Genomic DNA, 17,197 nt, shown 5'->3' on the forward strand with positions numbered 1-17,197 from the left:
GAGTCGCGCACTCGGAGATACCATCGTTTGTTAACACCTTCGTTCCCTCTTCGTCTTCGTCACGTCGGAGGGGATGGCTGCCATCTTGATCCCGGCTGAGCCGGAAGGTCGCATGACACAAAGGCGAGTGTCAGGTGAAAGGAAACGGGCGAAGCGACGTTTTCCTCGTCCTTCGGGGAGTAAAATGGAGCGACTTTATTGTTCCACGCCGGGGATCTTAAATGGGAGGATATTTTATCGAGCGGGTATTTCGCACTCGATCGCGGGTTGACTGCTGGCGAAACACGCATACGATTACTCCGCTGGCATGCACGTGGAGACTTATCTTCATGGAAAGTTGGGGTCGTAAAATGAGGATGCACGGTACGGTCTGCGTTCCATTACCAGGGGGCGTAGTGTATAGACCCGGACATATAGAGGAGTTAAATGCGCGCCGGTTTTGCAGGGGAACGGAGAACCGCCTGGCAAACGAACCATCCGCCGCTAACGGCGCCTCGTAAAGCTACAAAGAATAGCGGTCGGCACCGCAAGCCGCAAGCCGCTTTATGCAATATCGCACCGCGCCGATGCAAAACACGAAGACAGTTAAAAAATGGAAGGAGTTAAGTATTACCTGTTGGGAGCAATGTCAGCACCGTTTCTATACTCGAATTTTCCTAATACCCTACCGTTTGTCTCTGTCCCATGTTATAAGAGTCGAGGAAAAAAGCTTGTGGTCTGTTAAGCTTTTACGACTTGAATACCAACTTCATAATTCAACAAAAAACTCTTGCGGACAGTAATTACTTCACACGTTTGACTCTCAAAGACAGAACAACTCGCCCTACGTATACAATTAGCTCAGCTCTGATGATTCAAATGATAACGTATGTTTCACACTTAATAAAATGTAACTTCGTCAAGTGTCACGAAACTTCGAGGAAATCGCCTGGGTTGTGTCAGCATTTCTTGTCGATACGTCTTTTTCTCGGTAAATGGCCAATATATCCCGATTGCGGACTGCAGATTTCAACAAGCCGCGTTCAAAGGCGAGGCTTAGATCGCATGGAAACTAGCACCTAGTACCTAGAAACTATTAACGGTACGAAACCACGGTATAGATTGAGCCCGTGCATCGAGTGAGTACAGAGAACGTGAAAACGAAGCAATTATACGTGCTGATTGGAGGCTGTGCCGTTAGCCGCACCATCATCACACTCGCCGATTTATCGGTTGACCGTAATTTCAATAGATATACAACAACGCCCGCAAGTCCCAGTGTCACGTCGATTGCCACCCAGCTCGGTACACGTCTGTTCCTGGCTCGTGGAACTGACGAAATTAGTTGTTAATTACAAATCACTGGTGCGAATTACTTATACGAGAATTATCCACCGGCGAAAATGGACCTTGTCCAGTGATTGGATGTTCATTGCTAAATGAAAGAATTTCCCTGTTACCACTTGAAAAGTTCGACTGACGAACGTCATAACTGTGGTACCAAGCCCGCTATGCCATGCTGGTTATTTTTAATCGTGCGTTATTCGAAGTGATTCACGTGGCATGGGAATCGGGTCGGTCGTGTAATAGGGACTGCAGCCGGGTAACAGTTGTAGAAGCAAGACAACGCAATTACAACTTGCCAGAGAATTACTCAGGGAATGTCTTTAATTAAACGTTAGAGGCAGTTTCCAAGCCTCTGCTGATGGAAGGACAATTTCCTTCCATCCACTTCCTCCGCTCAACGAAGAACGCGGCGAGCTTTGGGTGGCAGCAGTTGTATACACCAACACCGAGACGACGCACACCCGCCGGTAACAAACTTTTACACTTTAAACAAGTCATTACTAGTGCCGCTTTTCCCCCAAACCTAGGATATTCTTGTCGTAAAAATGAGTATTCGGGAAACGCTAATCGGTGCCTGAAGCAATCACCATGAGTGGTTGGGTCAAATAGTGCACGAATGCAGGTACTTTACGACATTTCAGTTTTTCTATGCAATATTACGTGCTCACCGACCCTTGAAATTTCTTATTGTCCCAGCCTGTTTTTTTCTTTCTTCCTCCTATAGATGCGTGATGTGTTTCTAGTTTTTGATCGCGAAAAAATGTTCACTAATTTTTTGGGTTTTATCTCAATTTAACGAATGTTCATTAATTCAAAAATTTCAAAAAAACACTCACGTAAATTTGAGTATAAATTTTCAAACAGTTGACGAATCAATTGTGTATTGATCGCGAAACTGTGGCAAAACACACAGGCTCCAAAAGTCAAAATTTCGCGGATCAACGACCAGGTCAGTTGTCATGGGAATGACCCGTATTGTACCTGATTCCGAAAATGACTATCCAGCCTGAATTTTGGGATGTGTGAAGTGAAATGCGAAGCACCCTGAAAAGGTGTAACCGGTGGATGGAGGGTGCCATGAGGGTGAAATAAAGAGAGACACGGGAGAGCGCATATACCCAGATGCCTGGCAGGTAACGCGCCCCACAAACAAGCGAAGTATCGAGCTGTGTCAACGTGGGGACGCTCGTGCTGACGGTCCTGCAGAATGAGAGAGAGAAGGAGAAGAGAGAGAGAGAGAGAGAGAGAGAGAGAGGGAGAGCATACGTTGGAACGGGACCGCTTCGCCTTTTTTCATTTCAAACAAAATGGTGCTGCGAGCCGTATCGCCGTTGAGCCGAGTTGAGCAGCCATGCGCAAATTGAAAGAAGGACCGAGCGAATAGGCTGCAGCCTCAGCGACCCACCGCCCATCTTTTCTTGGACCCATAATCTTGGCCCACCGGCCCATTTTGCTCGTCGTTTGGAGCACCGGATCGAGACTAATGAACTGTAATCCCCCAATAACGAGGCTTCCAGCTTCACTGACGCTGATATAACCCCCGCCAACAGGCCTACCAATACTAACCCGCCACGCATGCGTGTAAGGTTGTATTGTATAATATGTAATTGGACAGGCCTGCATATCTCCGCCGCTCCTATTGTGCACGGATATAGAGACCAACTCGGCATAAAAATCCTCACGCATGACGAATTTCACCATGAGCAGATAACTGTCGCATTCACTACTATATATGGACGCACTTTCGTTGGCGTTAAACTTTCGCGGACAAAACGTTATCTCAGGTTCATTTTTACGACCACGGTGCAAAGGTACACCCCGTGAATATCGGTGAGATCTTTTCGTCCTTATCAGTACCATTGGTCCGCGTGTGGAATTAGGGTGCATGGGGCACAAAGCGAGGCTGTGATTATTGTTCTATTAATTATGAAGCCGGCCACTGAGTGGGGGGTGTTTTATTAGCACAAGCCTCAGGTGGCTTATCCTTCAATAAATTTCGCTTGCACGACTCTGTTCGGTTCCTCCTCTCCGCTACACAAACGGCAAGAAGCAATCGACTAACAGCCTTCGATGCTGCGTACCGGGAACGATGGTCCACGAAGACTTTTTCACGTATGCATAATGTATAATATACCTATTTCCCGATCGAAACTATAACGATGAGTTTTAATCAAACACCTCCGCAAGACCGGCGTCCATGCTGAAAGCTCGAGTCTCTTCATCTCCGGTTCTCCTCTTGCAGCACCGCGGGGGGTTAAGAAGGAAGGCAATATCAGCTAGGATATTATGTTACCCGTCCGCCTGACACTCCTTCATCACTTATAGGGATGCGGTAGAACCATCGATTCTAACAATCGGGATTCTGCGGCTGAAGGGCACAGCGAGGAAGACGGAATCCTGCATTAAACGGAAATCGTCGTACATCGAGCGACAGGAATTATGAAAATCACGTGTAGATGCGTGGACGGGTGCGTAGTCGTGAGGCAATCTCAGTTGCGGGAACATCAGCTTTCACCCAGATAAGGTGGTCTCGATGGTAACTTCCGCAATAATTTTATGTCGTGCCTTCCAACACGATTTCCGGGCAATCGTCAAATTTATCTTCTCCTCAGGCAAAGGAGGAAAAGACAGCACTCATCTTCCTCGGTTTTACGAGTCTGTCATGCCTAAGACGTATTTTGCGGTCCGGAGAAAGATGTGCGGTCGAGTCCACTCGTCGTAGATCTGAGTGAGTCGCCGAATTACTTCCCGAATGTCACGGCTTCATCTTGAGAAAGTATTTCTTCAACCACGGATGGTTGACGGTGTAAATCGTCGAAAAATTTTGCGCCACACTCGTTGCTGTATTTTTTGTTAATTTTTTATTTTTGCTTTCATTTCTTTCTACCGAAACGTAGATTCATGTTACAGACACCACCGCTATCAGTTTTCTCTTCGCATTTCTATACGAGAAACTAAATTACTTATGCAACATTGCCTGCCTGCACCGTTCGAATAACCGAAGCGAACAGAGCTCCGACACGTGAACTATTCAGTATATATTCATTTGATCGCCGGTTTAATAGCTCCTTTCAAGCGTAAAGTAGTAATAAAATAATGATAGGTTGTCGGAAAATACGAAGCGCGTTAGTAAGTTATTCATGCCGTCGTTTCCAACAGTCCATCACAGCCCGGAAGGGCGGTTCTCGGCAAATATCAGCCCCGCGTATTTCAAACCTTCGGCGTGCGCCATTCAGCTGAAATGGTATAATAACGTAGTACCGTACACGTCAGTACCCGCGGCGTGTATTATGATTTGATCATTATAAAGAGAGCCACTAACTACTTACGCGGGAAAACATATTCTAAACTAATTATTGTACCCGGTTTACAAGTCGTCCATTACTGGTCTTACGTCAAGACCGGACAAATTTTTTATCAGTAATATCTCATATCAGAATTCATTTCTGCGGCAAAGTTTTACGTTGTTCAATTTCTACCCATACACAACAATTCTTTCCCTTTATCTATACACGGAGCAAAAAAATTTATTGCATATTTAACGGAAAATTTGGTAACGCATTCGTCATTTTCTTAATGCAATTTTTTAATTCACATATGTATCCACATGAATGGTAAATGGAAAGGGAGTGCGTTTGGAGGATTGAATTACCACAGTTGATGATCAATCTACTGTCCGTAGGAACATGGTTACAAGTTACTTTACCACGAAGAATCCATTTTAAGCAAGTCAATACACCATTCAAACTAAAATAATCACAAGACTTTGCGAATTTCTCATTCGAAGTTGAATCGACGAAGAAATTGTATAAACTAGACCGCCGACATAAGTGAACTTTCGAAAGTATCTTTCTTCTCTTCTCGGTGACACCAATTTACTAAATTTGCAGTACCTGTAAGGTACCGCAAAGATTACACGTGGCGCAAAACTGTTTCATCGTCCCATAAGATCTGAAAACACGTTCGTAACTTGTTTGGTGAGTAGATGCTGATAGAGATCGTCTGAGAATTATCAATTTACCGCGAGAGTGCGAGAGCATGTCCCAGAAGGACTAAAATATAAATGGAAAAGCAGGCAACAGGTGGTCAGTAGCGTGGGTTCTGTTGTGCTGTAAGAGAAATGCGTGACTGGAGACTGGCTTGTGCGGGACGCGCGAAACGTTAGCGATATATTATATTCGTATCATCAATGCAAATGCCGGGCGTGCCTGAGTTCATAACGGCTATAGCATTACTATATCAGAGAAGATGGTTCTCGTCCTGTCTCCAGGACACCAGAGCAGTCACGTGATTCGCGTAAAACTAACGCTGTCTTTCTCTCTCCCTTCCTCTCTTTCTCATTCACCAGGCATCGTCACGTCCACTTTATATCACTTGAAATTCTGGGCATAAACCGTCTTACGACCGGATTTTTATACTCACGTCAGCCTCCTTTAACCCCACGTTTCCCGATCCCACCCTGCACGCTGTACTCCACAGATATAAAAGGGTGCAAAAATACTCTCCTAAGTAAATATTCACTCCCTTATGTCGATCGGTATAAGTACGGAATCAGTTTTCTCCACGTATTGCGGATGATATTGTACCTTCTTCGAACAGAGTTGAGTGATGAAACAACAAACAAGTATATCGCTCACTGCGCTCAATACCTACTCCATCCGAAATCGCAAACGGCAATTGAAAAATGATATGTTACCGGAATGACAGAGTCCTTGTATCCTGGTCTTCGTCAGTAATTACAAGTGGTATAACGAATTGCACGTGTAATTTCAGTCCCAAATATCGCATCCGTGATAGTGTTCGAGATATATTTCCAATCTTTGAATGAGAACACGTTTCACGTGGACCAAATAAAAACCTAGCTTGCTGCGTCGTCCTCACACGGTGTAAACGGTTGTCCTCTTTACATATAATTATTTACCGTCCGATGTCAGCATAGACGTAGGTACCACAAAATTTACGGGGGTTGTCTAGGACCGCATAGCCCCTGCGCTCGAAGGTACGAGGTAAATGTTAAGCGACAAGGTAGTTTACCTTAGACAGGTCGGATGTAACGCGTCGCGTCTTGGCCTCCATATTCCATTATGATCTTCGACTGTGCGGAGTCTCGTGTACTATATTAAACCATATAACCTCTCGTCTATGGCCCAACGTCGCGTCTACCGCGCGTATATACGTACCACCTGCGGGCACTTCTACAGCGGTGTAGCTGCCTGATTATTTAACCCCACCCCCGCACCTCGTCGCGCCGCCCGGCCTCTTCCCAGCCCCATAAACCTGCCCTCGCTAATCCCGTGGTCCGTGTATACGAAGATATTAACGAGACGTGTTGCAGGGTGCGTCATCCAGCTTAGTGGTAAAGTACGCCGACACAGAGAAAGAGAGACAATTGAGACGCATGCAGCAAATGGCTGGAAACATGAGCCTCCTCAACCCGTTCGTCTTCAACCAGTTTGGCGCCTATGGCGCGTATGCTCAGGTGAGTTTGCTTCACGTCTCCAAGCACATTTCATTCTCCTCCCGATCACGTTCGTACATCATCTTCACGACATTGCACAGCTGACTTCGGGCATCATTTTGTTCTCATCTAACCGCATTTATCCCAAATGGGCGAAAATTCGAAAATCAAGGCTTGTTAACGATTTTGTGTTGAATTTTAAAGATCTTCAAATATTTTTTTCAAAGATTCAGGAGCTTGGCTGATCAAAAATCGGCGAATAGAATGTGAATAAGATGATCCCAAGTGCGGATTTCGTCAAGATATCCTGTAAAAATGACAAGTAACGTAGTGTTTTTGGATTCTTACAGCAGCAGGCAGTTCTTATGGCAGCAGCCACCGCACAGGGTACTTATATCAACCCGGCAATGGCCGCCCTCGCTGCTGGTCAACTGCCTCACACACTGAACGGCATGCCCAACTCCGTAGTACCGCCAACTTCAGGTAATTTCTTCCCATAAATATGTATATATACCTATTGGGGACGAAGAGAAAGATTCAAGGAAAATAAAGGGCGTGCGGCAAGGTTCATAATCGCTGCGCTGCAGCGCGCCGAGGTTTAATTAATTATGTGTCTTTTAACGAGAAACGAGCAGCTCCGAACGAACGTTGAACAGAAATCGTAGCCTGAATTAATGAAATTGTTACGTCGCGACTGGTTGGGTAATACGCTGCCGGTAAAGCACCGCGAATAGTCCGCAATGAGGGACGAATGGCTGACCTTTTCAGTAGCGATTTCGGTGATGTAATAACGTTTATATGCAGCTTTCCGGTTGGGACGAAAAGGATGGCTAATGTTGGCACATAGTAATCGCAATTTAATTAAACCCTCGACGTAGCGGCGCAATATAACGTTGATTGTTAGCGGCCATATTTTCTATAGAGCTATATCGACGTTACAGACAATTGCTCGTTAATTTGTTTATGAAGGCAGGGGAGCTTACATGATCGAACGATTACGCTCTCGCGGATGTTGCAAATCGGTTCGCATCCGTCCGCAGGGTAAATAATGAGGAAGAGGCTTAAATTGAAACGGGTTTCGAATTTGCATAACGTTTGTTATTGCACGCTTTTCGCGTTTATTTATTATAAATAACCCCTCGAAGTAATCGGATTTAGCGGTAATAACGGCGTGACGATTTTCACCGGGGCAAAACGAGAAACGAAAAGAGGACAGCCACCCAACTTCGCTCGTAAACGATATTATATTATCAAAGTCGCAAAGTTTACGTTCGAAGGACATTCGCGAGAGACCGATACAAGTAAAATAAATGATAGAACTGGTTCGCCTGCCGTGCTTTCGACTACAGCTATACCTATAAATCGCGAACGGGGTGGTTCATCGACTGGAAGGTAATGCCGTTTGATAGGGAAATAATATTTTACTCCACTCTTAGATTACTAGCTATATACCGTGGTTTCATGCCTCGATGGAATGCCGCTGGTATTCCCTGTGACTTCAAGCACTCAAGCACCATTTTAAACTCTCACAAGTTTAACTTTATTATCGACTCCTGAGAGTCTTCGGATAACCCAGATATACACCCTCGGAAACTTAACTCTTAAGCGTCCGACTGTCTCGACGCTTTTTTCCTTTCCCGTTCTCTGACAAAACCGCCACGTTTTACTTTCTGAAATTCATCGTACATTGGAAACCTCCTCGTGTTCTACCGTTGCAATTGATCAAATCAACCGATGGAGTGAAGATGATCTATTTTGACCAATCTGGCGGTGAAGAAACCTTACACCTGCTACCCTGCTTGCGAAAATCATTCCAAAGGTCAAGATCATTCCCCTGCGATCCACTTCTCGCCAGATCGTCCGATTGCGGCCAAGTTGAACATACCTGACGGAAATTTGTCGCAGGTGCAGGTGCGGGGCAACCGGTTAACGGGGCGATACCTTCGCTACCTTCACCCACGATGCCGAACTTCAACATGGCAGCGCAGACGCCGAACGGCCAACCCGCTGGCTCGGACCCAGGAGTCTACACCAACGGGATACCCCAGACATACGCGGGACGTGAGTATCAACTCCGGCGCATCTCACCGCCCCTGCGCGCCTCTTGACCAACCGCGGCTGAAATTTTTATGCACAAATAAAGAGGGATGCCTTTTATACCCGGCTTGCGGAGTGAAATCGCGTCTCGCGTAAGAGTTTGAAACTTGGACGCAAATTACGTAACGTGAAAAGAAAAGAAGCTTTGATACCTACCCATTTATAACAAAAGTTGATCGACTTTCTCACGACTCGCATTTCGTCCCATCACTGAAAATGTTCTTGTCACGTAACCTCTATATAATAATCTGTTTTTCCCTGCCGAAGGAACGCGGTGCGTAGTCGCGACGATCGATCAGTTTTGGTTATACACGCTCCGATCTGGAGCTCTGGATGTTTTCCGGGGTATGATCATAGCGAGGGTAGATAATAATCTGAATAACCGATATGTGAACGGAGCTAGCGCCAAGGGGTGCAGCGGGGCCCTTAGCATAGAACCACCCCTGATAAGAGCTGAGCTTACTGAAGTGTAGATGCCCTTCATTTGTCCATTCCAGCCCAGGGACTGCCCAACGGGGACGCGGCGCTGCAGGCGCACGCTGCCGCATATCCGACCATGCAGCCCTACGCCGGAGTCGGTGAGTCCGCATATGCTTCTTTCATCTTTTTCATTTCCGCCTTCTTTTACATTTTTGCTTTCATCTTTTTTCGGGGGCTTGAGGGTCGAGCTGAGTCGGCACTCAGCCTCGGTCGATTCCACTTCTTTTCTTTTTTCTCGCCAAGTTTCTGCAGTTGTAGGTCAAACGGTACCGTTCGTTACTGCGTCAGTAGGTTCATGCATTATACAGGAACATATAGGTCTCAGGATGTATTAATAATTGCAAATTCTATGCTGGTTCAAAGATATCGTAATAGTATCGATTGCAGTCTATGACTCGGAATCTGAGGATTCGGTTGAAGCAAATAATAAAAAAATTAAATTTTTTTGAAAGAATACGCATATCAATGATCCATAAGTTTCTGTATCGTAGATCGAAACATTTCATATATTTACATCGAGAATTATATGTTTCTGAATTGAATATCGTGGTCTTTATCAGCGTGAAAAAATAAAGAAAACTTTTCCGTCGACCGCGTATTTGTTATTTCAGAACCACATTTGCATATCTTCGAAGATCATTAGGAAAAGAAAGAATATCGTGTTACGTTTTCAACTCGGCGTTTGTTCTAAATCTTCTTAGTTTTACTGAAAACGTTCAGTGACTGGCATGAAGCGAAGAAGATACTGCAAACATGCGTGGAACAGTGCAAATGGCGCAAGTCTGGTGTAAACCCGCATCGCTATCTTGTTAAACTTCATGCCATCCCCAGTTTCCATATTTAGTATACACAGAAATTGTACTTTTCCTTCCGTACGGCTGGCTGATGCTGAGCAAACAATGCTTTCACCACTGCGTCGTGCCTCGGATATTGAGGTTCGCAGTGACAGTAGTTCGACCAATGTTTGGTCAGCCGCAGCTACTCCACAAACGGCTAGGAAGATCGTGTCTTTTATAAATCAGGTATTCCGCGACATTTTTCTATCCAATTTTGGATATGCTCAGCGTGTGGTTCACGGTTCTAATCGACGTTAAGTAATTTTTATATTTTTAAATACTAAACGTGAGAACAAATATAATTCCTCGAAATTTGTCAAAACCGCTTTGAAAATAAAACTTACGCAATCTTGTATCGATTTCGGTGGGAGTATTGAGAAATATAATTTGTCGATTTCACATTTTGCCACGATCGAACGGTTTGCTTCGTGTCACCTCGCTTTGAATATTCCGTTTGTATTGCACTCAACTTGATATACAAGACAACGTTAATTGTTTATGCATGATACGAGAATAGCACGAACCATATAAATATTGTACACATATAAACGTTACGTGTTTGTTACATTATCACATTATTACATGGCGTAAAGCTTTTCTGTAATGCTGTAATGTGATTGAGTGTTGGATGCTATTATGAAAACACAAGTTTATTCCCGTTAACCTACGTCGTATCTTCAAATCTTTGCTTCGCAGTGCTTTAACAGTATCCCCGTGATATTTGTTCGCGGAAATATTTGCGCGTGTGTAATAATCGTTCGTCAGCTATTTTTTCCAAACGACAAGATAACGACCAAAACCAAGAATTGCACCTACGATGAATTTTCACCAATCGACTTCTGTACCAAATAAAACTAGCATTCACATATATTTACATCATAGCGATCTGTCGCAGTGCGTGGAAGCTCGCCATCAATAGGAATATATTAAATTCATGTTTACACTGAAATAATTAATTCCGAAGTGAAATTCTCCTCGCGTATGTATACCTTTCAGACCCGAAACCCTAAAGCAAACAGATATCAATCATCCGTATTTTAAATATTTACCACCACATAATTAATAGTGTTGTATAATTCCAGAATGCAATATTCTGTAGTATATACACATTGTACGTATAATACACCCGTGAGAAATTTTCTTTTCTGCGTTTTACATACTAGACAGAGATATTGTTATTTTCAAAATCCAGGAACACTGCGCAGGGCAAAAAGGGAGATTAATAACTATGCCCGAGTTCAATAACTACCAGCTCGAGTAATTAAAATCTCGAATTGCCACTGGTATTGAAAACGTATTATATCTCTGAAATAATAAATCGGGCTAAACTGCGATATGAGGGCCCGCGAAATGTTGCTGGAAGCGATACTCCCATAGCTTCGTTTCACAGAGAAACACAGTACCTGTAGGTTCGGCATTCAATTCACGTACCCATCAAACATATACACGGCTGATTTACAGCCGGGTTCGCCGTTATTTCGTGAATTTAATAAAAATTTTATGGCGATATTATAAACAGCAATTAAAATTTTCATTGTTCACTAGGGCCGCGAGCTGTTGAAAGAAAAGCTGATATTCTCTGGGGAAATTAGCGATGGCACCAAGTTGCTATCGATTGAAACTTGGTTAAATATACATTTTATTCACTGCGGTAATAGAATTCGTTGATAGATATTACGTGTCACTGAGAACAGAATTTTCTCCCTTTCCCGCATGATCAATGGGATTATCGGCGCTTGTTTAATTACTCGCAGATTGGTCGTTGTGCCAATATTAACCGGAGGTTTCGCGAAACGTCTTTATTCGCGAACCCGAAGCTTTTTTTTAAGTAACGCTCGCATCGTAAGCCTGCGACGATGAAAAATATTGAAAGATGAAACAGAACGTGGAAAAATTTTGTATCTGCGCGTTGTTCACCTACTCGTGGTTGAAAAATGACACAGGATAGAAAAAAGAAAAACAAAAAAACAATCAAACGAAAAAATACACCCATATGCAAAAACTATTTGTTATTCGTTATCTGTATTACTGTCGCAGCTTACCCAGCCGTCTATGGACAGTTTCCACAAGCGATTCCGCAGCCGATGACCGCGGTACCTCCAACGCAGAGAGAAGGTAAGTGGCAAGCGTTCTTCGAACGTAAATAAATCTTAAAATTTTTATTAAACTCATACTTAGTCGTAAATACTCCTAATTTTCACCCGCTTGATTTCTTGATTTTTTTCATCCTTTCCCAATATCCTCAAATAATTACGAAACGCTGAATTTACCCCCTAATTAATTTAAAATTCCCTTGACGATTTGAATTACATTTTGCTAACTTCTCGACATTCTTGTTTCCGAATAACATCTTGTTCATCGAATTTCCCCCTTCGAATCGTTATTCCACAAAAGTCTGCGAGATTAACTTTTCACTCTTCCGAAAATTGTATTATATCTTTCGTTGGTCACTATAACGAAGGCTGTGCTAAAGAGTCCACGCAAACCGGAGACCTTCGAAGACACTCGTGAATTGTTTTTATACCTTTTTACATACATACTCGTGCATATGTATATACGTACGTATATATAAGTATGTATGTACATTCCTCGGGCGGGTTTCGCTTTTCCGAATGGTTGAACGGAGGTCGAAAAAGAGATAGGTATATATAGAGAGCGTTCGAAAGTCCTGAAACTGCGTGCCTTCGGCTATTTAAAATTGGGTAATGAATTGAAGGGGGTTCTCGCAAAACACCGCTTAATTAAAACTGCCAAAGGCCAATCGAAAAGACAACCAACGAAGAAACGAACGAACAGAATGACAGAGTGTATATATCGAGTCTACTCTCTCTTGTCTCACTGTACCTCATCTCCCGCTGCCTCTCTCATGCTCTCCTCGAACGAGCGCCTAATTGCAATTAACAACTCGCCATTATTAGAATATACGATGCCTTACAATGAGGTAATGCAAATAAAACGAAAGTTTTAATTACTTTCCTGCTACGCCCTACGGCGGCCCGCGTTACATCGTCGGATAATAGAAAGTTTACCGCGACAGAAATTCACCCCCCAACCCACCTCCCTCTCTCTCGCTCTCTCTCTCTCTCTCTCTCTCTCTCTCTCTCTCCCGTTTTCTCTCCCTTGTACCATCACACCCACCCACACATACACGCGTGCCATTGGTTTCTCTCTGTTTTCCTGCCACGGTCCATTCTTCGGATTCGCTTGTCCTGAGCACCCCAAGCCACCCACATACCCCGAACACTGCACCCCGGACCAGGTTCTGTTGTTACAACAGTTTGTTTCATTAATTTGCTTCACGTCGGACCGAGAGAGAATCTGCACAATCATTTGCAGTATTTCCATACTAATCAATTTCCGTGCAATTGCAGTATGCATTTGGCTCGAGATGCGATCAGGGAACGGTAAAATATATCGTTTTCAAGTTGGGTAAATACCGTCAATGCATTATAGAGATTCAGTTGGATTGATGTCGTTTTTCGCTAACTTTGCCACAAGGTTAACATGCTCTTGAAACTAGCTTTCGGTTATTGACCATCGATCTTCGATGACAGTCGCGCATGCTGTAGAAGCGAAAAGATGACGAATATGTCAGGCGAAATCAATCGGCTGCACGGTGTTGAGAAGTGTTCTGTTGTCAGCAGAATCTCAAATACACCTAATTGTCTTTGTCACGTTTTCGCAATGTTGCGAATAAATGGATTCTTGGATATGTAGGTCAGTAAAACGACAGGGTTGACGTTTCTTTATCGCAATGTTGTCCAATGTTATTCGACTGCGCTAATGCAGGCATTGCACTATCAGTCAGTGTTGTCTTCCGAGTCCGAGATCAGCGGCAACGAGCCTGAAACGACGCAATCTTCGCAGTATCATCTTGCATGATGCTGTGCACATCGAACTCTTTGTTGCTTTAAAAGTATCACATCAATGTCTGACGTTGTTTGGTGTTTCCTTTGTACCTATATCGGTGTCTGCACCTACCTTCATCACTGTTCAATTCTTTACGTTCATTTCCACTTTATATTCGTCAAGTTTATGGCCGTTTCGCGTTATATACCGCGCAACCATGCGGACAGCGAACATCTCTGTATGTACATATAATACATGGGTATTGTATATTATATTGTAGAAAAATCCATCCGACGGCCGCTGTGTATATTTGTTGCAAGTCGTGCAATTGATGTCGTATCTGCTGTGTCGGTGTTGAAACGATGTACGTTTCGGTGTTAGGCAACCACTAAATTTTCCATCAATACTTGAACACCGCGGATCCGCAATCGCTTCGCAAACTGCGAACCGGATTTTTTGGCACTTCGATTACGGGTAAAAATGCGTCTTCTCACTCTACATACCCGTATAACACTTGTCCAATCGGGCTGTAATGTGTCGCTCGCATATGAAAGCACGCCGAGTAGAAAGCTCCCGGCATTTCATGCGAGACACTTTGGCTACACTCTGGTACATACGCGTCAAAGGCACAATTCGTCGATATCGGGGTTCCACTCTGAAATTAACACGGACATACTTCGGCAATTACAAAGTGATCGAACACGCTCGATCGCAATATCGCGAAACGTTTATTCGAAAGCGTATTAAATGCTCAAAGCGTAAATAGCAGCGAGATACTGATATTAACGCGTTGTTACAGGTGAACTGAAACTTCGTTCTGAATAAATTCATACTCCTATATGACTATCGCAATACTTGGCGCGCTAGGGAATCAGTTTATTGTTAGTGGAAAAAAGTTACGAAAGTTACGAGTTTGCTGATTCTATTAGTTCATATATCAACGGCGGTTTGAACAAGCTTTTTAAAACTTTTTTTCATTCTCCCCCTACTTTTTTGGGGCTTGAAAATGTTTCTTTTTTTACTCCTGTTTTGTTGTGCTGCAATTGTATAATCCTTCCCGAGAGAACGATCCAAATCTCGCTTCTTTATTCCTGAAACTAATTTTAGAATTAACAATTGTAATGCCGCTGGAGGCGAAAATTTATGACTCATTTTTCGTTACTCTGCAGGCTTTGCTCCCCTCGAGTCCCACTCTACACACCCTTACAACCTCCCCACGGTCTGCAGGATCGCCATCCCTTCGTACCTTCACCCGCTAATTTGGCTCCCACGTGATAACTTTGTTTGCTAAATTATTAGGGGACAAGGTTCTGCTCTACTTTTTAGCTAAACGGACTATTGAAAAAATATCAATATGTGAAGAAAAAAAAAGAAACAGAATGGGGGTTAAACTATAGAAAGATCAGAAAACTAAAAGGTCGCAACATCGGATTTTTGCCTCTTTATACAACATATGGTCGAGAAATTCTCAGGCAGTTGTTTGTTGATACGTAGGAAATAGCAGAAATATGATGAAAAAACTTTCTAGATCAAAAATAGAAGTTTGGCATAGTCAGTGGTGAAAACAGGTTACAGAAAATTTCAGATCGTAGACACGTCTAAGTTACATAAATCTTCACCGCGCACTGATGTGTCTGTTTTCGATCTGCACAGCGTTATTTCAGCGAAAAAAGATTTGAAATGATTTCCGAATGGGCGGAGTGTTTTATATGAAAATAACGACGGAAGGCGCAGCTCGCGTGCTTAGTAATTAGATTCCCATTGCCCCCATCCCATTATACTTGAATGTCTCTATTAGTTGAAGAGCTAGACCGAAGTACAACTTTCCGACTCATAATCGCTGCTAAATTACGGACATGGTATAAAGTTTAGTGAAATTAACTGAATCCTTCCTTCATGCTTTTCATTAATTCTGAGTCCTGTTCTTCGCTTCATTGTACAACTGAATTCAAAAACGTGTTCATGACGCGTTGTCCGCTCTTTCCTCTCCCTCCCCCCCCCCCCCACACACTCTAAAATTTCTTATACGAACCATGTATGATGAATTCTACCTATCGTATTTTTCCGACAGCGTAAAATTTCACTTTATTTCATGCCCGGTTTAAGCTCGTGGTAATTCTGTGCTGGGAAATTCGCCGAAAGTCGATTGAACGCGTTGCGGTCTTTTTGTTTCTCTTTCTCCCCTTTTCGCTCTTGTTTTTGTTTCAAATTGAAAGTTGGTCAGCCAACTTGAAAATTGCTCAAAAATCAATCAACGTGCTATGACTCATCTCATCCAGCCCATTTTCCATTCAATAAATCTCCCATTGTTGTACTGTGAATCCTGGTGTTGTGTGTTTGTGTATTTGGAAGTATAAATACTCAACGTTAACCGGAATAAAAAGTAATCGAATCAGCAATTGAATAACGAATAATTTCTGTCTTTGTTTGTTGTCAAATTTTTTACCTCAATTCAATTCCTCCGTATTCATTATATGATTGTAATCGTCATACATTCATCAAATCATGCAACGTCGCATCATTGTTAACATATTGTTTCATCCATCATTTCACAGATTTGAGAACAAAAGTAATTATCACCACTTTGGTAATAAAACACATCATCAATTTATGTCAGGTAGAATATAAGCTCTAAAAAAATTTCACCGATTAATAATTATCGGTTGATTAGTTGATTCTTGCTCCGCGTTATTGCTGCAATATTTTCTAACCCGATAATAAAATATGTAGAGTTCATAGATCAGTTTTATATATATATATATATTATATATATTATATATATATATTATATATATACATTATTAAGTATCACGAATCACGCAAAGAACAAACTCATCCAAAACTAACATTCTAACTTGAGTATTATACTTCAAGTTTAGATGTTTAGATGTGCTCTGATTTATATGGTAGGATGCTCTATCTCAGGACCCGAGGGCTGCAACCTGTTTATCTACCACCTGCCCCAAGAGTTCGGCGATCCGGAGCTTATGCAGATGTTCATGCCGTTCGGGAACGTCATTTCATCAAAGGTCTTCATCGATCGCGCCACCAACCAAAGCAAATGCTTCGGTAAGTACTCGTTCCGACGAATTCATATTCCCTTTTTCTTCAATTAATTATAATATCCGGCATACATGAAGATGCGAAAAAA

At 43.0% G+C, this 17,197-nt stretch overlaps 1 protein-coding gene across 17 annotated transcripts in view; it reads left to right on the top strand.

The window, feature by feature from the left end:
• LOC107223939 (CUGBP Elav-like family member 4) overlaps positions 1–17,197 on the top strand; it is a 530,321-nt gene that overhangs the window by 509,592 nt on the left and 3,532 nt on the right. For 13 of the 17 annotated variants that reach the window (XM_046733417.1, XM_046733411.1, XM_046733416.1 and 10 more), the window contains 6 exons: positions 6,662–6,805; positions 7,135–7,267; positions 8,690–8,845; positions 9,355–9,459; positions 12,235–12,312; positions 16,957–17,115. In XM_046733417.1, coding sequence (XP_046589373.1) covers positions 6,662–6,805; positions 7,135–7,267; positions 8,690–8,845; positions 9,355–9,459; positions 12,235–12,312; positions 16,957–17,115 — 775 coding nt within the window. The remainder of the gene's footprint in view (positions 1–6,661; positions 6,806–7,134; positions 7,268–8,689; positions 8,846–9,354; positions 9,460–12,234; positions 12,313–16,956; positions 17,116–17,197) is intronic. The other 4 variants (XM_046733414.1, XM_046733415.1, XM_046733413.1 and 1 more) reach the window with 4 other exon arrangements.

Source organism: Neodiprion lecontei, chromosome 3 (genome assembly GCF_021901455.1).
Source record: "Neodiprion lecontei isolate iyNeoLeco1 chromosome 3, iyNeoLeco1.1, whole genome shotgun sequence".
NCBI classification, from domain to species: Eukaryota; Metazoa; Arthropoda; class Insecta; order Hymenoptera; family Diprionidae; genus Neodiprion; species Neodiprion lecontei.